The sequence below is a fragment of the Fusarium vanettenii genome, assembly GCF_000151355.1.
Source record: "Fusarium vanettenii 77-13-4 chromosome 1 genomic scaffold NECHAsca_1_chr1_3_0, whole genome shotgun sequence".
NCBI classification, from domain to species: Eukaryota; Fungi; Ascomycota; class Sordariomycetes; order Hypocreales; family Nectriaceae; genus Fusarium; species Fusarium vanettenii.
The window spans coordinates 2,907,178-2,930,179 of NW_003315881.1; the positions used below are offsets into that span (position 1 = coordinate 2,907,178).

The 23,002-nt window shown below is 53.5% G+C and overlaps 6 protein-coding genes across 6 annotated transcripts; 4 read left to right on the forward strand and 2 right to left on the reverse strand.

The window, feature by feature from the left end:
* Positions 1 to 84: 84 nt before the first annotated feature.
* On the forward strand, positions 85 to 1,443 carry NECHADRAFT_98911 (uncharacterized protein; the record flags this gene model as incomplete). Its single annotated transcript, XM_003053699.1, has 3 exons — positions 85 to 262; positions 316 to 981; positions 1,227 to 1,443. The coding sequence occupies 3 exons, from the start codon at positions 85 to 87 to the stop codon at positions 1,319 to 1,321; spliced, it is 939 nt and encodes a 312-aa protein (XP_003053745.1). The 3' UTR covers positions 1,322 to 1,443.
* Positions 1,444 to 5,347: 3,904 nt separating this feature from the next.
* NECHADRAFT_90292 (uncharacterized protein) lies at positions 5,348 to 9,616 on the forward strand (the record flags this gene model as incomplete). Its single annotated transcript, XM_003053700.1, has 4 exons — positions 5,348 to 7,193; positions 7,244 to 7,576; positions 7,628 to 8,783; positions 8,836 to 9,616. 4 exons carry the CDS (start codon positions 5,348 to 5,350, stop codon positions 9,614 to 9,616), a joined length of 4,116 nt encoding a protein of 1,371 aa, XP_003053746.1.
* An 807-nt stretch (positions 9,617 to 10,423) lies between these two features.
* On the reverse strand, positions 10,424 to 14,306 carry NECHADRAFT_98912 (uncharacterized protein; the record flags this gene model as incomplete). The annotated part of the gene is made up of 3 exons (XM_003054411.1): positions 10,424 to 10,534; positions 10,698 to 11,036; positions 11,112 to 14,306. 3 exons carry the CDS (start codon positions 14,304 to 14,306, stop codon positions 10,424 to 10,426), a joined length of 3,645 nt encoding a protein of 1,214 aa, XP_003054457.1.
* A 3,253-nt stretch (positions 14,307 to 17,559) lies between these two features.
* On the forward strand, positions 17,560 to 19,334 carry NECHADRAFT_31773 (uncharacterized protein; the record flags this gene model as incomplete). The annotated part of the gene is made up of 3 exons (XM_003053701.1): positions 17,560 to 17,672; positions 17,721 to 19,204; positions 19,258 to 19,334. The coding sequence occupies 3 exons, from the start codon at positions 17,560 to 17,562 to the stop codon at positions 19,332 to 19,334; spliced, it is 1,674 nt and encodes a 557-aa protein (XP_003053747.1).
* A 173-nt stretch (positions 19,335 to 19,507) lies between these two features.
* Positions 19,508 to 20,346, reverse strand: NECHADRAFT_75198 (uncharacterized protein; the record flags this gene model as incomplete). The annotated part of the gene is made up of 2 exons (XM_003054412.1): positions 19,508 to 19,901; positions 19,952 to 20,346. 2 exons carry the CDS (start codon positions 20,344 to 20,346, stop codon positions 19,508 to 19,510), a joined length of 789 nt encoding a protein of 262 aa, XP_003054458.1.
* A 1,636-nt stretch (positions 20,347 to 21,982) lies between these two features.
* NECHADRAFT_73409 (uncharacterized protein) lies at positions 21,983 to 22,935 on the forward strand. The gene is made up of 3 exons (XM_003053702.1): positions 21,983 to 22,069; positions 22,144 to 22,304; positions 22,359 to 22,935. The coding sequence occupies exons 1-3, from the start codon at positions 22,050 to 22,052 to the stop codon at positions 22,700 to 22,702; spliced, it is 525 nt and encodes a 174-aa protein (XP_003053748.1). The 5' UTR covers positions 21,983 to 22,049; the 3' UTR covers positions 22,703 to 22,935.
* Positions 22,936 to 23,002: the final 67 nt, after the last annotated feature.

The following is a 23,002-nucleotide window of genomic DNA, read 5'->3' on the forward strand; positions in this document are numbered from 1 at the left end:
GTTGACCCCATTTGTCCGTCGTGATATTTGCCCTTTTCACCTCAAAGATCGCTGCCGAGACTGGTAGCTACAACCTCAACAACCATGGCCGAACACGATGCGTTGGTACTTTCGTATGTTCACTTGAACAACTTCCCGAGAGCAAACGATGCCCTGCATACTTTGAAAAAGGTGGCCTCTTTGGTCAAACCCATCATGAGAGCGCGCAACTGGAAGGTCCGGGAACTGGCCGAATTCTACCCCGAGCAGGGAAACCTCCTAGGTTTGTGTGCATGGCGCCCGTAGAACTGCAGCCCGTATTGAACATGGATATAGGTCTCAATATGAACCGAGGTATGAAGATATGCCTGCGCTTGCGGCATGCTGGCGACCGGAATCAGTTCATGTCCATCGAGAGCGTCGTCGATACTATGCTTCATGAGCTATCACACATCGTGCACGATGCCCACGATTCAAAATTCCACGCTCTCTGGGACCAACTCCGTGACGAACACCAGGGCCTGGTCCTCAAAGGGTATACTGGTGAAGGGTTCTTGTCCGAGGGCCATCGGCTGGGAGGTTCCAGAATGCCCCAACGCGAAGCTCGTCGGTTGGCGCGAGAAGCCGCCGAGAAGCGTCGAGGTCGACCTGGTGGTACTGGTTCTGGAAAACGCTTGGGAGGAGTTGGTCCCCGGCCGGGCGAGAGTATTCGCAGCGTCATTGCAGATGCAGCTGAGCGACGAAACAGAACGCTCCAGGGTTGCGCAACGGATAACCTCGACGAGGCTCAGATCCGGAACATTGCTGATGCCGCTACAAGGAACGGCTTCCGAACACAGGCTGAAGAGGATAAGGCCAATGACGCAGCTATCGCCCAGGCTCTCTGGGAGTTGGTGCAGGAGGATGAACAGGCCAAGTATGGAAGCAGTTATATACCACCAACCGCGAACAATCCAACTGGCAATGGCGGTGGTGCCGTGATGAGGGACCAAGGGGGGCCCAGTAATTCGGGGCCCAGACGATCTTTGGGCAATACAGCCGAGAGAGAGGGACATGGTTCCAACGCTGCAGCGAGAGAACCTCGAGGATGGACATGCGACACTTGCACACTACACAATCCCGTCACCTTTCTTTGTTGTGATGCTTGCGGGATGGAGCGGCCCGCAAAGGCAACGCAGGCCATAGACAATCGCCGATCCAGATCGCCAAAACCTGGAAGAAGACCGGTTGTTGTCGACTTGACTCAGAGCCCGCCCCGAGATCGACAGCAGAACGCTACCGCCTCACGGACAACAAGACCGGCGGCGAAAGCCTCCTCCGTCCCTCAGACATGGCAGTGTAGCTTTTGTGGGACAGAGATGGAGAGGCAATGGTGGACCTGCTCAACCTGTGGAAAGATGAAGGATAGTTCAGGATAGGCTGACGATTACATCGTTGGTGGTTAGTAGACGATGGATAACCTGAATTGAAGAGTTGATACCCCTTGAACCCTGCTTCTGATTCTGGTTGTCGGTCAGCGATGACTTCATCGCGGCAGATTGAGTGAGCATCGAGCCCACCGCGGCTGCTTGGCCTGGCCTGCAAGGCTCTGTTGGCTTCTGCCGGTATGGGCTCACGACAGCCAGGCTTTTCGGGGCAAAGCCAGGGCGCAGGGGTCGAACATCAGATCGTGGCCCTGAGATTCCCAGGGAAGATGACGCTGGGAGCTTTGCAGGTTTAGGGAAAGCGTCGATCGAAACTGGAGATGATCTGCGGCGCGGGCTCGGACGCCATCGGAGCTTTATGGCCATTGGACCTTAGTAAACGAGGCAGGAGAACCGGTGCTTTGGGGGAGATGAACTTGGGTTAAACGAAAAGAACGGGACGCCTACGCTTGAAGCGGCTGTCCAGAGACAACCATTCTGCGAGAGCCCCATGGATCCTTGAATACAACCTTTTCGCTTGGTGGTTCGAGATGATGACCCACCGCATCCACAGAGGACTTTGCCCTGCCCGCAGTCTCAGATAAGCAACATGATTGTATCCATCATAGGCGTGTATCAGGGCATGGGCAGCTAACGTAGAACGGGGTCTGTAGCCCTCTCGCTTTTGTCAGGAGAACGTGGATAGCATTGGTCTAGCCGATGGGTTCTAGACGGCCATGGACCCAAGGCCAGACCACAATAGACCTCGACAACCCTCGTCTGTCGCCCTTGAAAACCCATTAAGAGGGCCACAAATGGACAGAGACATGTTGGCGTAAGCCGCGGACTAGGATGCACGTTCGGAGCGTATTTTGGTAAAACAGACACTTGGCCGCGTGCTTGGCGTTTGGGGAGCCTTCTCTTGCTTCTGCAACTGAGGGGATTCAGTGACGATGATCCCGATTCATGAGCATGCTCATGAGCCAGCGGCTGCATGCAAACAAGGCCAGGGACTTGCCGGCCGACGATCTTGCCACTGGAAACGCACGGAAACCCTCGACCCTTAAAGCTGCTGCCAGTCCCGGTCGAGGTTAAGAACTGGAGCCGAATCGGGGTGCGAGTGGATTTGATCAGCTCTGCATGCCTTGGTGCGAGAAGTCTCTTTGCTGTTGTTTTGCTTTTTTGTCCCCGTCCCCTTTCTCTCTCTCAGTCGTCGTTGGGATCCTTCGCGCGGTGCCTGAAAGAGGGCCGTCTCATTCGTCGGTTCCCGCGATCTCCTGTGTCGTGCATTTTCTGGAGTGGGGTGCCGCGACAGATGGACAGGGCCGGCATGCGGGTGTGACTATGACTGCAACCCAGGTAGCGAAGCGGTCGTGTGTTGTGTTTGTGTGGGAGCGTGCGGGAGAGGGCATCAGCAATGGATGAGTAAGAGCCATTGGCTCTGGCTTGGTGTTGAAGAGATGCCCAACTGCCGCTGCAAAGATAGCAGGCAGCATTCACGGTTGGGTATCCGTACCTTCAAGCTACTGTACTTGTTAGTGTCGACGTCCAGCCGGTAGTGGATAGACGCAGAATTCGTCCGGTGTCAGGCGGTTTAGCCATCCATTGCCATGTAGACAACGTCTGTGCCAAGTAAGCACTGCTCGCGAGTGGGTGTGCTTCACATGCTCCCTTCCAACGGGCGGATTTGGAAAATCCATGATGATGACCAGGATCATGACCATTTGAATTTGAAATGCGGCCGATGGTCGGTCGAGATGGATGGAGTGTTGGAGGAGCGGAAGGGAGGTGGAGGTGGAGATGGAGAGAGGGAGAAACGCCAAAGCTTGGCTGGATGGGGGCCTTCTTTCGCCACTGGCGCTGTCGGGGTGTGGGCGGGTTCCACGGAGTGTTTTAGTGAACGCCCAACACCAAAGCTCACGGTAGCTCATGTTGTAGCTGCTGCTAGCAATTAAGCCTGGGCTTCCACTGTGAGATTGACTTAAAAGCAACTCCAAGCTCTAATCAACTGGATGGCCGGCAGCAGCCGTGAGGAAATCGCCGGAGAGTCGAGTGACAGCTACCGTCGATCGGATCAGAGGGGACGGGGATTAACCTGCCCTTTCTAGCCGACGTGCAGGGTTGCAGTCTAGGCTGGTGACTTCTGGGAACCGTCAGGCCGGCATCAACTTTGTGGTGTTGTTGGTGTTGCCAGGATCGAGGATATCCAACCACATGGGACGGATCCGCGCAAACCTTTCCACTGCGTGACACCCTGCTCGTTTTGTGGGCTGGGTAGACTGGCAGTAGGTTCAGATAGTGCTAACCGCCCTGTCCCGGTACCTGACTTGGCGACCTCGGGCACACACTGGACTGGACAGCTCTGATAGAAGCTCCATCTCGCCCTTGACCTTGGTAAGAATGGAATGGCCAAGGTTGGGAACGACCGGCTTTAGGTTCTTGGGTAAGGTGTGTTGAGAGGATTGTTCTCATTGCTACGTAAGGACGTCGTATTGTGGACTCTTTTCTCCAGGTCGAGAACCTACCTCTAACAGCAGCTTATCTGCAGCGGGCGAGCTCTAGGTGCTAGCTGGGAGGTCATCTGTGCTAACAAGCTTCCCGTCGCCCTCTGGACCACCAAGGCTAAAGTAGTTCCGATTCTGGGCTTCACCGAGCAGAGTGCTTTGGCTGATATCCAACTTGGTCCGCCATCTGACCTTCTGCGGCCGTGCGATGGATGGTGCAGCGTCCGTGCCATCAGAGACACATCGACTTCTCTCGCGTGAACCGGCCTGCTCACCGCAGAAATCAGGGCTTGCCAGGCCATGCCATTGTCGTCCTCGATCGGCATTTGAACACAAGGCGTGGCCCCACGCGTGGAGGCGATCCCGACCCTGGCCAAGCCTGGCACGCCGCGGCGACCAGTCGAGGGTCCGACAAGTGCCCCACCTCGCAGCATCTCACCTACCCTCACGCCCCCCAAAGAGCGCCCCGGAGCCCGCAACACCCCGTAAGGCCACCCCGTTCAGTGGGCGTTGGACCCTCGTAAGCCCCCGCCCGTCGGTGCTCTTACCACTAAACTGCATGGATGGTGGCCGTCCCGCCGTGTCGTCTCAGCTTGTGCCCCCAGCCTGCAGAAGGTGTCAATTCAGGGTCCCCATCCATCTCAGGGCCCTTCTTCCACCCCTTCGTCTGAACGGACAATCTATTGCCTATTCTATTCTATCCTTTCCAGCAAGTTGCATTAAGCATTGCTCTTTGCCCATTCGTGCCGTGTCGGTCTGCTCTGCTCTGCTCTGCTCTGCTCTGGAAGGACACTCCGGGTTAACCCATCCACCATTCTGACCTTCCTTGTCTTCTCCTCTCGGTTCAGGGCTTCAGTCCCATCATCCTTTTACACCTCTAACTGTCTTGTCTCCAACCGTCCTAGATCGCCTCGACCTACATCGCGGCTGCTCGCCTGCTAGAGTCTGCCAGCTCTACGCTCCTCGGCCATCACGGAACCTCCTCCGTCGCCTTGACCGGAGCTGCTGGACCTCAGGTTGACTGGGCGATAAACGGCATCCCACTGTTGCCTGACCTCACCTGAGCTGGTTGGGTGATACCTTCGAAAGTTAAATCCTGTTCCCGTCGACGCCGCATCCAGAAGACCTAAGCTAGGCCCCTTGCCACGGCCTGTCTCACTCTCAGCATATCCTACCTTTGCGCCATGCCAATTCCCCGTCGACGGTCACTTGTCGATTCGTGGTAGAGAAAGCTTCGCCGCCCACTTGCCGTCGTCTAGACCTGTCTCGGTCTCGAGGTCGAGGCCGTTCGCATCGCGAGAGGGTTAGACATTGCTCCCCACGGCCATTGCGGCGCCATCTTTCCACTCTTGACTTTTTTCTTGGGTATTCTATTTTGTTATCTTTAACCATTTCTCCTGTTCGACTCTCAAGTCGCTTGACACGGCTCGTTCTCGATGCCTCGTGACGGGCAGAACCGACATGAGCCCTCCCGAACAACTTCGCTCCAGCAGCCATTCCCGAGCTATTAGGCCCGCCGCAGCTGTGAACGACACTGGTTTCCCATTGAGCCGCTCCGAGTCGCATCCTAACCACATCCAGGCGCCTGTTCCAACCACTGTCAATCCTGCGCGACCGAGAGCTGCCGTGGACCTGACCAACGAATCCATACGTCAAGATGGAAGCCCACGCCTGCTTGGTGGAGGACGCTTCCTTCGGGACCCCCTCGGAGACGGCTCGAGGTCGCCATCCCAGAGTCCATTCCGCCTAACTATGCCTGCCATTTCACCCGGTCAGCTCGCCTTCTCAGCCCTGCAGTATCTGCCGGTGCCGACAATGGTTCTGAACAATCTCAAGACGGTTGTTTTGGCTAATGAGGCCATGGGTCGAATGCTGGGAATAGTGACAGAAGATTCGGACGAGGAGGATGTATCCGCCACTATCGAACATCTGCGGGGCCAGTCCCTCTCTCAGGTCGGAGTCGATATGTTACAAGACGGACAGCCTGTGTGGGCGACATGGGAGGCTTTCCTTGAATCTTTGGTCGACGAGATGGGCGTACGGGCACCGGCGAGAGATTCGAGACAACACTCCCAGTCAGGTGGCGACGCAACACCAACCGCCAGTACCATGCCCACTCCCGAGAGCCGTCTTAGCCCTCCTGCTCGCCAGACCCAGGATGCTGTTGTGGAGGTCGTCATCACCAGGAAAGGTATTGGCAGAACTTCCTTCGATAATAGGTATAAAGCCAAGGAGTCGGACTACCAGGTCTTTGCCAAGATGATCATAACTATATGGGAACTCGAGGATCGGCAAGCTTTCTTCACGCTGACCTTTACCAACACCCAATCGCCAAAGTCGACCCTCTCCAACACAAAGAAACCCATCGCGAGACCGAGTATCCTCGAGGCCGCCGAGCGCAAGTCCATCTCCCACTCCAACCCATCTTCTGTCGCATCTAGCAGAGACTCGAACTCGCCCTCGTTTCACAGCCCTGGCATTGTCACCATGTCTTCGAGCCCCTTTCCCCCGATGGGCCCTCCATCCGTTGCGTCCCATTCTAGCACACCATCGCTCCTACAGAAGATGCTGCTGATGAAAGACGCCCTATTAAACAACACCCAGATGCCCATCCTGGCAATGTGGAAGGACGGCAGTGTCACGTTCCCCAACTCGGCGGCTCGCAAATTGTTTGAGAAGGATGCACCGCTTGACACCTCAGTCAATGGCTTCGATCTCCTTCAGTACTGGCACCTTTACACCGAGGACTTTTCTCGCCGATTGGATGTTACAGAATATCCCATCTCAACTTTGCTCAAGACCGAGACTCCCTTCAGCGGTATTCGCATAGGAATGTATGATGAGGCTGGGAAGAAGTTGGTTTTCGACATGCTTGGAGAGGCGATCCGGGACGATTCAACAGGCGACTTCCTTGCTGGTGTTGTCACGGGACGCGATGTTACCGTTATGACAGAAGAAATCACACAGATCAAGGAGCGGGATGAGGAACGATTCAAGCTCATCTGTGACACGATGCCTCAATTGGTCTGGACGGCAACCTCGGACGGTCTGGTGGACTTTTGGAACACTCGGTTCTACAATTACTCAGGACTCACACCAGAGAATAGTCTCGGCAAGTCATGGGTGAATGCTTTCCACCCGGACGACCTGGTCGAGGCTCAAAGAAGGTGGAAACATTCTTTGAATACGGGCGACCCCTACATGACGGAATATCGATGTCAAAGCAGAGATGGGCACTGGCGCTGGTTCCTCGGACGGGCACTACCTCAACGTAACAAGGAGACTGGCAAGGTCGAGAGGTGGTTTGGTAAGTTGCATACTGGCATTGTTCTATCCCCTGGCTAAACTTGGAATTAGGGACTTGTACCGACGTTCATGAGAGCATTCAGACCAAGATGAATGCCAAGCGCACACGGCAGCAGCTGCTCAGCGTTATTGCCCACTCCCATGTTACCATCTTCACTGTCGACCCGAAGCGCCGAGTGACGATGCTTGAAGGCGCGTTGATTTGGAACAATACCCACGAAGAGAACCATGACGGAACGAGATGGTTCGTTGGAGAGAACATGTACAAGGTGTTCAACCGTCTGACCGCACAACTCGCCGACGGCGAACGTCCAGAGTTCCTGGAGCCCATCGAGCTGATTCTTGACGGGCGAGTTGCCGAAGATGTCAAGGAACACGGGATCGGTAAGACTTGACCAAGCTTCAGGTTTTCAGCATCCCTCTAACTTGTGATAGACGATCGTTGGTATAGGACTCGCTTCCTCCCTATGTTTGGCAAGAAGACTCAAGAAAGCGGTGCAAAGAACGATACGTATATCGAGGGCGTTATCGGCGTCATCATGGATGTCACAGAGCTCAAGAGCCGCGAACAAGCATTGGAGAAGCAATCCAAGGAGAAGCGAAAGGCCATTGCTAACGAAGCAGCCGCCAAGGAAGCCAACAGACTCAAGAGTCAGTTCCTAGCCAACATGTCGCACGAGATCCGAACGCCCATCACAGGTGTATTGGGAATGGCCGAGCTACTCGCTGGAATGCACCTGGACGAGGAACAACAAGAATACGTTGAAAATATCCAAAGCTCAGCAACATCTCTCCTCACCGTCATCAATGACATCTTGGACTTTTCAAAGGTGGAGTCGGGGCGCCTCGACATTGAAGAAGTACAATTCTCGCTGTCTCACATTGTCAAGGAGGTGGGAAGAATGCTGCAGTTCGCCGTGGAACGTAAGAATCTCGATTTCCAATCAGAGATCGGGGATAGTATCGAAAACGACTTGGTTGTTATTGGAGACCCTGGACGCGTACGACAGATCCTCACGAATCTCTTGACCAACAGCATCAAATTCACGAATCAAGGATATGTTAGGTTCTCGGTGGTTGCAGAGAAGGAAACGGCCGAATCCATCGAGGTCAGATTCACGGTTGAAGATTCGGGCATTGGTATTCAAGATGAGGTTCGGAAGAAGTTGTTCCAGCCTTTCAGCCAAGGCGACGCATCAACCGCAAGGCGATTCGGAGGCACTGGACTGGGTCTGACCATTTGCAAGAACTTGTTGGATTTGATGCACGGACGGATCTCGTTGGAGTCCAACGTTGGTGTTGGAACCCGAGCGACGTTCTGGATCCCCTTCAACAAGCCAAGTGGCCCGGCAGAAGCTGGCCTTGCTAATGCAGGCGCTATTCCTGACCGCCTTCAATCCGAGTTGAGCATGTCTTGTAATAGCTCGGAGTATGATCAGATTGTCGGCACCCCTCCGGCGTCTGATGGAATGCAAGGAGGCTCCTCAGGATCTCGCCGGGCCCGATTCGGTATCTCGTCATCATCAAGCCCTGACCAGGAGCTACCCCCATCAGAAAGAGCCAAGATTCACATCTTGGTTGTTGAAGACAAGTAAGTCATGGATGGATCGATTGGAGGAGCCTAGAGCTGACTGTGATGATAGTCCTATCAACCAAAAGATTGCGACCAAAACAATTGGTCGGCTTGGCTTTCAGGTGACGGCTGCCTGGAATGGAAAGGAAGCCCTGGAATATCTGTCTGGCGTTCACCAAGGTATCAAACCTAAGCCAGATATCATCCTGATGGATGTGCAGATGCCCATCATTGATGGATACAAGTGTACACACCTGTTGAGGCACCACCTCCCCTACAAACCTATCGTCCAGGATGTCCCTATTGTGGCCATGACAGCATCGGCGATCCAGGGCGATCGAGAGAAGTGCACTAGGGCTGGTATGGATGACTACTTGGCCAAGCCTGTTCGGAGCGTCATACTAGAGAAGATGCTGCTTCGCTGGTGCCATGCTCGGCGTCGGGCATCCACAGCGCCGGATCCTTCCGCGTCGGACTGTTCAGAGATGAGCGAACACTGCGACAATGCAGATATTCCACATGTCGGCATCGACGAGAACGATATGCCTCCTGTTGGACGCACGTCCGAAGATTTCAACAACAGCCCCATCACGCCCCGGCCGTTGACGACGAACGGACAGAACGAGCCATCCCCTTTCGATACCACGGCTCCGGAACTCGCGCCTCAGGTGAGGCGGCCGGAGGGAGAGACTGAATGGTCAAACAGGCTTCAAGAGACCAAGCTCATCGACGCTGCGGGCGGACCATCGACCTATCGAAGGAACTCGTACCAAGAACTACAGACCGGGGACTCATTGACGGAGGAGAACATCAGCAAGCTAAGGAGCGGTAACCAAGCGCCACGCCGGTAGAACGAAAGAACGTTCGGGACCCACGGCGCATTGGTCACATATGGACTGATGTATGGAGCTATCGAGAACTACATCGGCGATCTAGTTGGTCATGTTTTGTCAACACATCTACTACTTCTCCGATACACACGGAGTAGTTTTCATCTTCTATTCTCTACTCGAGCATTTGCAAAGAAAAACATGCATTGCATGACGGGTTGGCGTTGGAGCAGGTTCTTCTCTCTTTCACAGTGGAGAGGTCACAGAACTGCGGAGCACATACGATTCAAAAGCTTGGGGGTGGGGAGGGGGCTTTACAACAACTTGATTTAGGAGGCTCATGCTTGTTTTTTTGCCCATTTTTATTTTTTGTTCGCTTTTTTTTTTCGCTTCGGAGAAATCATAGACGGTTCACCATTTTTGTGAGAAAAAAGGGGATCACCCGCATATGCCGGCGGGATCGGATGGGAGGGGGGGGCCAATGGAGGAAACTATTTGGATCACGACGACTTGGGATGGTATGGTTTGATTTGATTAGCAGGAGGTCGGCATTTGGAGGTGGCATGTTTTTAATGAGCCATGTGGTAAGTAGGTAGGCAACGATGAATGATGGATGATACCTCTTTTTTTGTTCTACCGCCTTTCTCGATATGACCTTGGACAAGCATTTTCAACCCTCATGACCCTGACACTCCTCGCTTGCTTGCTTCTTGCTAACTGATAGATCCATTTTACTCATCATGTTACACAGCCTTTTGCTCTTGTGCGTTGGCACCGGCATATCCACCCTTCCCTTCGGCATGTCGCTTGGCCGGTGCGTGGCTTGCTCTAGACCTCGGTCTCGATCCCAGGCTGCTTGGACGAATGCTCCAAGACGCTAGACGCCTTATCCCCAACGCGGTCGAACTTGTGCTTGATCCACTTTGCCGTACGCGGGATCTAGGCCCATCTGTCAGTCCCACGTTGTTTCTTGCATCGTGCCTTTTGATGCACACGCCCCCCTCCTCGCTTGCCTGCTGCTTTTGCTTTGAACTTTGGACGGCCAAAATAGAAGCACGGCAGACGAGGAAATTGGAAAGACACAAGGGGAGTCGGAGCTTACCTTCCACTGCATGAGTCCCCGGTGCTGCCGATGCAGACGCTTGTCCCGACGTCGATAGTCGCGGAGCTGATCAACGGGACCCTGTTTGTTTCCAGCACTGCCGTCGGGGATGTCGGAGCCTTCTCCATCCGAGTCGGAGGAGGAAGAGGAGCTCGAGTCCGAATTGCTCCCGATTGATGGTGGGCGGTGCGCGGCCCCAGACGACTCACCTTCAGAGTCGACTATGCCGGCCTCCCTCTCCATACGTCCGGCTTCGAGGTTGTCGCGTGCGGTTTCAATAACCTCGACTACATTGCGGAGGTGCTCGTCGCGGCGTGTCCAGCGAGAATGGGCGCTTCCCTGTGACGGGGTTAGCATCTGTGAGCTGTCACCTGCCCCCAAGAGTTGCAGTGGTGTCGACAAGGGACTATTTACCAAACCAGACCAGAATGTCAACTTCAACTTGATGGTGCCAAGCTTCTCGCCGCACTCTTTGAGACAACAAGCCGTAGCACGACGGAAGTCACCCTTCCATATTGGCAGCTCCAGCTCCGTCTCTTCCTCATCTATAATATCCTTGAGCCAGAGGACGGAAAATGCAGCCGTGTCGTCCCCAAAGAAGCCCTTATCACGAAAGGCAATTGATAGACAGCTGCTATATCTTGATTGGACAGCCAGAGCGAGCGGCCTATCTCGCTTCGACTTCCATGTCACCATCCCTTGGTTCTCACCATCCTCAGTGTACATCTTTGCTGCGCTGATGTTGGTCTGAAACTTGAGCTTTGACGAGCAAAGATCCTTGGGGCAGTTGTCAACCGTTACTGTTGGCTGAACCTCGATGGTGCCGTACTGCCAGCCCAGGAGGTTTCGCGGCGCCTGCAGTTGGACGCTGCGCCAGACCATTGAGAGACGGATACGTCCGTGGCCAATACCACCTGACAAGGGCCATAGGCCCATGACCTGTGAGCGCTCACGGAAGAGCTCAGAAAGCGGTAGGTGGACAATTCCCAGTAAGGGATCGTCCTCCTTCAGCCGGGCATCGCGTACAGTGACAAACACCTCAGCCTCGCGCCAATCTCGCACAAAACGTTCACATCCTGCATTATAGAATGGCTTTGCGTTCTGAGGCTTCGTCCTCGTCTTGAATGTTTTGCGATGGTTGAGAATGATGGTGCAGTAAGCGCTCGGCAGACCATCACCAGCATCTTCCTCATCCGTTGCCTCAGCATCGTTCGAGGCTTGCCGCTTGTTTAGACGATCCAACTCAAGGCCCGTGATGTTATGAATCTGAATACTGAAAACACCACTGGGGTAGCCATCAGGGGGTGGTGCCGAGATGATCATGGCGTCTTGTTCAGTCTTCAATTCTTGGGCCTTTTGCTGCTCGAGTTCGTTGATATCTTCTTCCTTCTTGCCCTCCTTGAGCATGGTCTCTCGGAGTTTACGTTCGCAAGACTCGTCCACCTTCTCCTTGAGCTGTTCCATGGTGCGGATTTCGGGGTCGTGAGTTTGCCGCTCAAATTGATCTTGTTGGATTCTGGTCTTGGAGTAGTAACCGACACTCCATTCGAGCTTGCCAGGCATGTTGTCGCCAGACTTGAGAGCCCTGAAGCCATCTTGTCGAGTCGACATTCGTCCGTTGGTGTTGTCGCTCTTCATCAGGTCCTTGATTCTGACCTCGATTCGTCCAAGGTCATCGTCCGCAGTGAACCTATCGGAATCCCAGAGTTGGATACGCAATCTCTCATCGATATTCAGCTCCTGTGGCGTCACCAAAATGAAACAGGTCTCATCCCAATATGGTTCCATCTCGTTTTCAAGCACACGCGTGGACCAGACGGGCTTGCCAAACTTGGCCCAGCCAACAGAGACATAGGGGTCTGAACTGCCGTCCTTGACAAGCGGAATACCAGAGTCGCCCATTTTGAAGTCGTATCCGCGCTTGATGTTGACAACAATTACGCCAACAGCGTTGGTATCCTTCTTGAAGTCGTCACCGGCCAACATGTCCTTGAGGTCGAGGGTAAGACTCTTGGGGGCGACATATTCGGCCATAGCAGCGTCGACGGCAGCTTGAACAAAATTGCTGATAAAAGGCACATCCATGATGTTGATGGCGTGCTTGCTCAGGGGCACGCAGCTCAAGTTGACTCTGGGCTGTCCAAGAAAGGTGATTGTGCAGAGGGCGAAGAATGGCGGGTCAGGGGTAAGCTGGAGGCGCATTCGCATAGTACCAATGATGCCCTGAAGATCTACCCAGACCGGAATCTTGATGTTTCCGGGTAGGTAAAAGGCAAGATAAAGATGCATATCCTTGGTGCGTTCCCTGAGAGACTTGGAACTGGATCGAGTTCGGTAGGCAAATGCCACTTCGAGGTTGATAAAGTCACCCTCCTCAGCTTCCATACCATCCTGGGCAGTGTCGCTGCTATCGGTTTCACCGTTCTTTTTCTCGGTATCGTTGTCACTCTGCTCTGCAGTCATGAGTTTCCCATCCTCACCAACTGCCCTTGCAGCAGCACCAGTGGGAAGCCACCGGATGCCAAGGATTCGCAATGCCTCGCTGCCCTGGCCAATGTCCTCCACGCTGACCATCCGAATGAGCTTGGGTAGTGAAGCCTGCATAACATCTTCCAGGGTGTCTGCTAGACTGGCAAAGAGGTCGGGGTTGATGAGAGGCCATACAGAGCCAAGAAGGGAATTCAACCAAACGGTGGTCTCAGTGTCGTGCTTCTTGGATGCCTTGATAACGCCTCGCCGATGAGCGTCCCAGACTTCGTCCTGGAAAATGTTGTTGATCTTATTCGCCACCCATTCTCGGACGGACACGATGAGAAACCAGACAGATGCTGCACATCCTGCGGCCAACACGATCCAGAGCATACCCCCTCCCACAGCCGATGCCCAACCTCCAACCGGGAGCAGGTCCTCTCTCAAGGTTCGTTCAAAGGAAAATGTTCCGCCAATGACGATTGCAATAGCTGCAAGTCCAAATGTGACACCGCGTTTGCTGATCTGTGCCATCTCGAGTTGAAGGGCATCAAAGTCTGGTGGTGGAAATAGCTCGCCCATGGCATCATGGCTCTGCTGGATGTCCTGGTGTTCCTCCTGAAGCTGGGTTTGAGACTTGTTCTTCCCATCAAGTCCGGTTGCTGTCCGCTGAGTCGTGCCAAAGGATGGATGGTTGACTCCTACCTCCTCAAGCGCTTCATCGGTGAAATCGTGTATGGTGACAGGGAGGTGAGTGACTGGGTCGGTGACTTCTCGTTCTGCCCTCTCCTTTCTGCTCTTCTTCATCTCCTTTCTCCTCTTTTTGGGGTCAGACGATTGCCCTTCAATCTGAGAGGTATCCTTGATGCCCTCGAATTCCTCGTCATCCTGACCCTTGTCGATGTCGTCTTGCTTGGCGTCTTCCGACTCTGGACGGGGCCCCGGGTCTTCTCTCGACTTTTGTTGTGATGGATAATCATTATTACCACTTCCCTCTGGTACATCATCGCTCTTATTTAGTGCCTCTTCTTGTCGAGCTGCCCTCTCTTCTCGGTACTTGGATATTGTGGGGATAGGGTTCCTGGCGCTATATGGAGCTGTGTAGCGGCGGTGCTCCTCGGCATCATCCTTGCCAGACATTGCGGGGTGCTCTTGTAGTGGTCAAGCTCTGTAGCGACAGGATGATGCAATTGGCAAAGAGATGAGGTTCGACACTGAAATGTCGCGAGAGAAGTGAAAGAAAGAAGTCGAGAAAGCTTCAAGCTGTTGCTTACGAAAAGGCAGTCGAGCTCTAGCCTCAATCCCCATCATCCATGTGGCATGGCAGGCAGGATTGAGGCGGATGAGGTGGCCCTACGTCATCAGTTGGTGGCATGGCACGTGCCGTGTTTCCATCTTGGCGGTGCCATCTTGCCCAGATAAACAAGCCTTCCTCGCATAGAGAAAAGATTTTGAAGCTTGGCGAGCGAATTCTTGATGTCAACACTTGGCGATAGTTTGAAAGTCTTTTTTTTCGTGGTTGAGTTATGAGGCTAACCAGGAGACGGACCGAACGGGCGTTGGTTGAGTTAGTGGACTAGCTGATCACGAGTCTAAGCCAGCTTCAGCATCAGCATCCATGCTGTGTGATCCAGCTTAGCTCCAGGTACAGTTCAACGGCCATCGATGCATAATTCCTCAGGAAGAGTGAGATTTTGATTGGTTCTGGGAAAAACGAAAACCAGAATGCAACAGACAGACTGACACCACCAACACGTCAGTGCAGGAGAGAAATCAAGCTTGCTCAACTTTACAAGAGGCGGGGCATCGAGATCGCCTGTGGGAACCCGCTCGGAGAATTGAGTAATTCGACAATGATCATCATTGATCTGGTTGGTCGAATTTCCAGTTTCATCATAAGGACTAAGCAAGTTTCTCTTCTCGATCTGAAGCAAAGATCGATAGACTCAGTTGCTCTTTGCGGAGTGGTAACACAAACTAACAATGCTCGGACTGCTCTTAGCATGTAGCATAATGCTATGTAGAGCTACCATATCGAAAAGACTAACTTGACTTGGAAGGAGTTTGATGGTCACAGTTGCAGGCTAAAACTACCTAATCGTTGATATCCTCTCGAGACATCCCCTTCCGGCTCCTGGCCGTCACCTCTCCATCCAAACCGGCCCCACTCCTCCGAAGCGGAGTCGGACCCCGACCAGAGCGGCGGCCGTTTCGGGGCTGAGGGAGTCGAGGGTTTCGTGTGACGGCAAGGGTCTAGTTACAGCCCAATCCGGCCCGTCTATGCGGCTACACTCGAGAAGAGACAAAGCTATGTTTTCTAAATCCTTCGTCTTAATCCTCAGCGCGTATACCACGAGTCATACGATCGCTTCTCCTTTTATCACATCGAGTGTTATCTAGTCACACGCAGTGTGAAGGAAAAGAAAGCTGAAAAATCCATCACATGATCACATCCTTCTGTCCTTAGTGATAGCTTGGGTTGGATTGGATTGGATTGCCAAACCAGGGGTCAACAGTTGAGACGCTCGGTTCAATGCGACGACGACGAGAGCGGTCTGGCAGCCCATCCCATTGTGGATCAACCAACGGGGACAGCCTGCGACGGTGACAAGAGACCATGGCCTAGCAGATTATGAGTCTAATGTGAGGGAGACGAGAGATGTGCGGCATGGATGGACGCTATTGATCGGATGACAGTCATTCGATTCCTCTTGGAATCGCTACACGATGGGTTTCTTGGAATTGATGCGATGCACACTCATCTTGGCTGTGATGAGTTGCCGCCATGCTGACAGTCACTCTCTAGTGGCTGGGCTCTAACTAGATTTAATTACCTTGCTTCTTAGATAGCGTAGGGCAGAACAACCAACAACACAAATCGAGTTTCCAGCTCGTTGGGCCAACATGGTGACGGCAATCCGGTTCAACTTGCAGATCATGCCCGTACCTCTCCCAAGGAACCGGTACCGGTAACCTCTTTCTATCCAACATCGCCAGGTTGAGGAAGAGAAAACTCGGTAACAGGTCACAGAGGGACTCGGTTAGCCAGCTTCAGCAGCCCAAGCGTGTAACTAGCGCCGTCACAGTGCATCTTGCCAAGCCCTATGCAGACGGGAGCAGGGGTCGACCAAACCCAGTCGGGGGGAGGCTGGCAGGGAGACGGAGGCTCGCCGTTGGCTGCGTCTCGGGTCTCTAAGCGCCCGGGGACGAAGCCAGGGCAATCACAGGTCCAGGGGTTCGACTCCAGGGCTCTTCAGTGGCTGGACTGCTCCTCAGATCGAGTGTTCCAAATATACTCGGCCAGTCAGAGGGCGCAGAGGAAGGATGCCCAGGCCTCTAATAGGCGCCCGCGATGCGATATGCAACCAATTCTTTTGTGCCATCCCATGGATGAGGGTGGATGGGGCTGCTGCTCCCGCCTCGTGGAATCCCATGATGGGTTGGCACACATGGTTTATGGACCGATCTTAATGATGAGGACAAAAACAGTTTGGGTCCCCAATTTCTTCCTCTTTGATCTTTTCCTATCCGAATAATCCCTCCTCTCCTCTCTAGAGGTCTGTCCCTTTGACGCTCTACTGCGACAGTCCAAAACTCCACACTCGCCGCCCCGCGAAACACCACCACATCGTCAAAGCGCCCTCTCACACCCGGCGTCTCAAACTCAACTCGACGAAACCCGCTACGATTTGGATCTTTGTACTGGACCCCTTCTCTGACGTTTCAACTCTCCCTCAACAAACCGTTTACCAGGGCACTTCTCGGCATTCCCCTTTCCCGTACAGCCTAATACCGTCTCGCAAAGGGAAAAAAAAACGACGCCGGTGATTGGAAAGACTGCGCTATCGAGAGAGCCAGAGTCGCACCAGAATCCGGATCGCGCCTCTTCCTTTTCCGACTCGACTCCTTGCTCTGTCGATCTTGGCCGGCCCCCCCGAATATCCTCGTCCCTTGGACTAGGGCCGCCTTCTCTGGCCTCGTTTATCAACTTGGTTCTTCCCCCGGATTCTTGTTGTTCTCATCTCTTCCTCCGCCGTCTCGCTGTCGTCGACTCCTCGCCTCCCCTCGAGTCCACAGGATCATTCCCTTCGTCGGCCGCTCAGCCATTACTTTCGCTTCCATTCGCTGCTGGATCAGTCTAAACTTTCTTTTTATTAATTCCTTTCGATCGTTGGTTTCGGTTTCGTTATCCTCAGCAGGGTTGACGTGGATGTAATTGGGATTGTGTCAAACCAACTCGGCATCACAAGACGGTTTATCTGATCAGTCGCTTGGAAGTTTGCTGAAGCATTACTTTGCTTCGCCTCTTTGGCACTCTCTGAGTCTTGTCGCCGGTCGACTTGGACTCTCTTAACCTCTCAACCTCTCACAACCCGACACACCAACCGCCAAGATGGGCGCACAACTCGGCTATGTCGAATTAATACGGAAGCAGTTCACGCCTACGAAGCTGATCTTTCACTTTCTCTTCTGGGGCTTTCACTGGGGCATCTTTGCCTATGGATGGTGAGTTTTGGTCTCTCTACGACTATTTTCATCACTAACTGTCTTCAGGTGGAAGCAGTATGCTGATGCCCGACTTGCGGGTCTCAACACACTCAAGTTCTCAGTCTGGATCTCCCGTGGCGCCGGTCTCGTTCTGAGCGTCGACTGCATGTTGATCCTTCTCCCCGTCTGCAGAACTATTATGCGATGGGTTCGACCCAAGATTCGATTCCTCCCTCTCGACGAGAACCTATGGATGCATCGCCAGCTCGCATACTCCATCCTCTTCTTCACCATCCTCCACACCGGCGCTCACTATGTCAACTTCTACAACGTCGAACTGACCCAGATCCGACCCGTCACCGCCGTTCAGATTCACTATGTCCAAGCTGGTGGTATTACTGGTCATGTCATGCTTCTCTGCATGCTGCTCATGTACACGACCGCCCACGCCCGTATTCGTCAGCAGTCCTTTGAGACTTTCTGGTACACTCACCATCTTTTTATCCCGTTTTTCCTTGGTCTCTACACTCATACCGTGGGATGCTTCGTGCGAGATACTCCCGAGGCCATCTCTCCTTTTGCTGGTGATGAGTTCTGGGCACACTGCATCGGTTACCTGGGATGGCGATGGGAGCTCTGGACCGGCGGTTTCTACCTGATCGAGCGTCTCTGGCGCGAGGTCCGAGCCCGTCGTGAGACCAAGATCACTCGAGTCGTCCGACACCCCTACGATGTGGTTGAGCTTCAGTTCTCCAAGCCTTCGTTCAAGTACAAGGCTGGTCAGTGGCTCTTCATCCAGGTGCCTTCTATCTCCAAGTATCAGTGGCATCCGTTCACCATCACCTCGTGCCCCTTCGACCCCTATGTATCGGTTCACGTCCGTCAGGTTGGAGACTTTACCCGCGAGCTGGGTGATGCTCTTGGTGCTGGTGCCGCGCAGGCCAAGCTCTACGATGATGTCGACCCCATGGGCATGTACGAGGTTGCTCTTCAGAACGGTGACCAGATGCCCGCTCTCCGTATCGACGGACCCTACGGTGCTCCCGCCGAGGACGTCTTTGAGAACGAAATCGCCGTCCTCATCGGTACTGGAATTGGTGTCACCCCCTGGGCCTCCATCCTCAAGAATATTTGGCATCTCCGCAACTCTCCTAACCCTCCCCGCCGACTTCGCCGAGTCGAGTTCATCTGGGTCTGCAAGGACACTGGCTCTTTCGAGTGGTTCCAGACCCTCCTTGCCTCTCTCGAAGAGCAGTCAACTGAGGCCGCTCGCGTTCCCGGTAGCACAGGCGTCGAGTTCCTCAAGATCCACACCTACCTCACCCAGAAGCTCGATATCGACACAGCCCAGAACATTGTGCTCAATAGTGTCGGCGCCCAGACGGATCCCCTGACGGAGCTGCAGTCACGCACCAACTTTGGCCGACCCGACTTTAAGCGCCTGTTTGCCACCATGCGTAACGGTATCCTAGACCGGACGTATATCAACGGCCTTGAGGGTCACATGCGGACGACTGTTGGTGTTTACTTTTGCGGTCCTTCTTCAGCAGGTTAGTTCCCTCTCTTCCTAAACATCTTCACACACAATACTAACCGTATTCAGCTCGTGATATCAAGACGGCTTGCAAGTCTGCTACGGTCAAGGACGTAGAGTTCCGTTTCTGGAAGGAGCACTTTTAAGGTCGAGATTGAATTGAGCTGTATTTCTATTTATGTAATCCCGAGATACCATCACTATAGCATTCTGCCCGCGCAAATGGGTATGTAGATAATGAAACCAGTCACGTCGCCACCGCTGTCCCCCAACCATGCTCCTCATCCCCTTAACTGTATGTCTTCCAAGTAGACTCCAACTATGAACCCCATGGAGACACGGGCTCCTCTCGAGATGGTGGTGTAGTCGTCTTGCTCTTGCGGCTGTTCTTCCTCCTCACCTCAACAGCCTCTGGCACAACATCGGTGGCTGCAGCCTCAGCCTCAGCTGCTTCCTCAGCAGCACGGTCCAGAGCCTGCTCATCCTCTTCATCGTGATATCGATGCTCTTCGTCGACAAACAAGGTGGCATACTCCCCATGTCGTTGCTGTCGTATACGCTCCAGCCAGGGCAGTTCGGGGAAATCTGGTCGGAGCCGGTGGTTGCAGTTGGGGCAGTCGGGTGGGAGTGTTCTCCAGGCGAGCCATTGGACGAGACTATGGATGGCGAGTCCTGTGTAGAAAGCTTCCAGGGCAAGGAGGAGGTGGATGAGACTGGGTCTAGTTAGTATGCTTGCACTAGGAGACGGGTTGGAGCAACCTACAAATTGACGAGCAGAGGAATAGTCGCATAGGCAGCCAGCATACTCAGCGAAGCTGAATCACCCTTTGAGATCCATGTAAAGACCAAAACCACCATAAAGGCAGCAGAGAGTATCACGTCGCAAACAAAGACCAGCACAGGGTGCGACAGCTTCAGAGCAAGTCCAGCATCATCATCGCGTCGACGAAGCAGAAACACACCGCCACTAGCAGAAAACGCAAGAGGAACGAGGCCGACCGCGGGAACGGGGTTGTGCGAGAGGATGCCGTGGGTCAGGCAGAGGGGAAACGCGGGGAGAAATGAGGCGATGGTGATGAGACGGAACGTCCTGTGCGAGCGTGGCGGCTGGTGGTGAGCCACCGTCGAGTCGGCCTCTGAGGGGGCGGTGCTGGGCATTTTTTGTCTCTGTATGTGCAGTCAGAGTTGAGGTCGAGGAGCTGGCTTGTACGGGGTTTAACAGAGGGTCATGTTGCGCGAACGCGGTGGCTGGTGTGAGGCATTCGTGATCAGACCCTGGTTAGTTGGGCGGTTACATATCATCATGGGTGGTCTGACCAATGGTGAAGCCTTCGGTTGTTTGGGGTTCTGACTGATTCGGTAGAGGAGCAAATGAGATGATTTCTAGGATAGATATCCATCATTTCAACTCTTTTTCCTGTCAACCTCATCCTACCTTGATCTTTTGCATCTATTCATCCTCATGAGCACGGTGATGCTTCAGGGTCCTCGGTGAGAGATTGGCCCGACCACACGTGGGGTAACGCAGGGTCCTTGTTCGCCGGGGTCAACGAGATAAGCTTCATCAGACGTTGTGCTCCCATCGACGAGAATGATGTTTCGGGAGAAAAGATATTGGACGTGGTAAGTGAAGAGTGAAGATGCATATATCCGTCTCGCTGCCGCGCCTAGCTCCCATTTGGGGAAGTTGTCTCAGTTGCTAGTTGCACTGGGAGTTTGGCCAACACTGGTTAGCTGCCCTGAGGCAATTTGCAATGCTTCATCTTGGTTTAGCCGGTATCGCCATCTGTGATGGTAGAAGGAGAAACGCCAACATCTCACGCGTGCCGAGGTGCTCTAGATATTGATGCATCCCGGAGTCTAGGAACACGCCGAAGTCCCGGTGTCAAGCGATGGGAGCGCCCGATAACCAACTCAAGATCCATTTCTATGCAGTTGCAATGTGCGGAGAAGTACGCCCATCACAGTAAATCAACCGTCCTCATTGGTCTCGCCCCTTGGACAGACTTGAAACTCCACAATAGATTCAATCTCACAGGCTCACGAGAACGGATCACCTTTTCTTTTCTTCTTTGCAAGCCCGCTAGTCCAGGTCGAAATCCTAGCTGCCTAGATGTATCCCGCTATCCAAGCCAGGAAACTCCGCATCCCATCCCATTCATTCCATTGATGAGGCATGACCATGCAGCAATCGTGCACCTCATCTCTCAGTAAACTCATAAAAGCACCAGACGCCATCTTCGTAATCGGACATCGGTGTGCATTAAACCGAGATGGCGAGTTTAACCGGGCGGATCTCTTGGTGGTGAGGATAGTGCTCAACAGGAACACAAAAAGTCTGGAGCCCCTAGAGAGGAATCCAAAGCCAGCCCAGGTCAGGTCGACTCCTATCAAACGCCGACTTCGCTACGTCATGATACTTGTGCTGTAATTGTTTGCCGCTCTAGCACCTGAATCGTACTTTTTTTTTTCTCCCACCGCAAAACAACGGTACCGCGTTATCAACCTCGACAAAAAAAAAAAGAAACGCCATCCTCTTCTCCAATTTCTTCTCTTGATACCTACCGTTGTTTCCTTTCCTCCGCGAAGTTGGGGTATTTCCCGCCTGACTACCTTCCTGCAGCAGCCTCACTTCCTCTCGCCAATCGTCGCATAGACGCGTCTCTCGCCCAACGTTGTGGCGTACATCAACCAAAAGGCTCGGAGTTGGGGAATCTTCGAGGCGCAACCTGCTGGTCTCTTTTTCTCTCCCAAAGCCAAAGCGAAAGGATTTTGAGTGAATTTTAAACTTTGGCCAAGATCCAAAGCATATCCATTCTTCGTTCCTCGATTCGCCCAGAAAAGTCAAATCCACCGTCGCAATGGCTTCTTTCATTCGTTGGTACGTCTTCTAGAATGCTTCACTCAGGCACGTCCCATCTGTCACAACGTCCGTGCTAACCCTGGATCGCTCAGGTACAACGCCCGGCTGGCTGCTCGCCCTCTGCTCACCCAGAGCGTCACCACGGCGGTGCTCTTTGCTACTGGTGATATCACGGCTCAGCAGCTCGTTGAGAAGAAGGGCGTGGAGAAGCATGACTTGGTTCGAACAGGTCGCATGGCCCTGTACGGTGGCTGTGAGTATCTCCAAGTAGTCCACTCAGTTCGAATCACTAATTAACTCTTGACAGTCGTCTTTGGCCCCGTTGCGACAACCTGGTTTGGTTTCCTCGCTCGCAACGTCAACGCGCGCAACAGAAAGGTTGAAACTCTCGCCCGGGTGGCTTGCGATCAACTCGCCTTTGCACCCGTCATGATCGGCGTCTTCCTTGGCAGCATGGCCACCATGGAAGGAAACGACCCCAAGAAGCGAATCGAGACCACCTGGTGGCCTGCGCTCAAGGCTAACTGGATGCTCTGGCCTTTCGTCCAGGTCATCAACTTCTCCTTCATCCCCCTCCAGCACCGAGTCTTCTTTGCCAACATCGTGTCGATCGGTTGGAACTCCTACCTGAGCTGGATCAACAACCGGTAATCGCCATATCGGATTATTCGAAAGCATCTTTGCTGTTTACTTTGAAACATAGACATAGAAGTGTTATGTTCGCGTCAGGTTCTCACAAGATCGCATCTGTTTCGGTTGATTTCGGGATAAAAGGCCACCAGGAAAGGATAGGAAGGGAAAGGAAAGAAAGGAAGAGCGAGCATCGCATCTTGAAGACTCAGACCATGTTTCTGATAGACCAAATTCATCATTTTACAGTAAGCAAACAATTCAAAGTCCACTAGTTGGATCTACCATGTCTCGTCCGACTTATCTTACGAGTGCGGGATG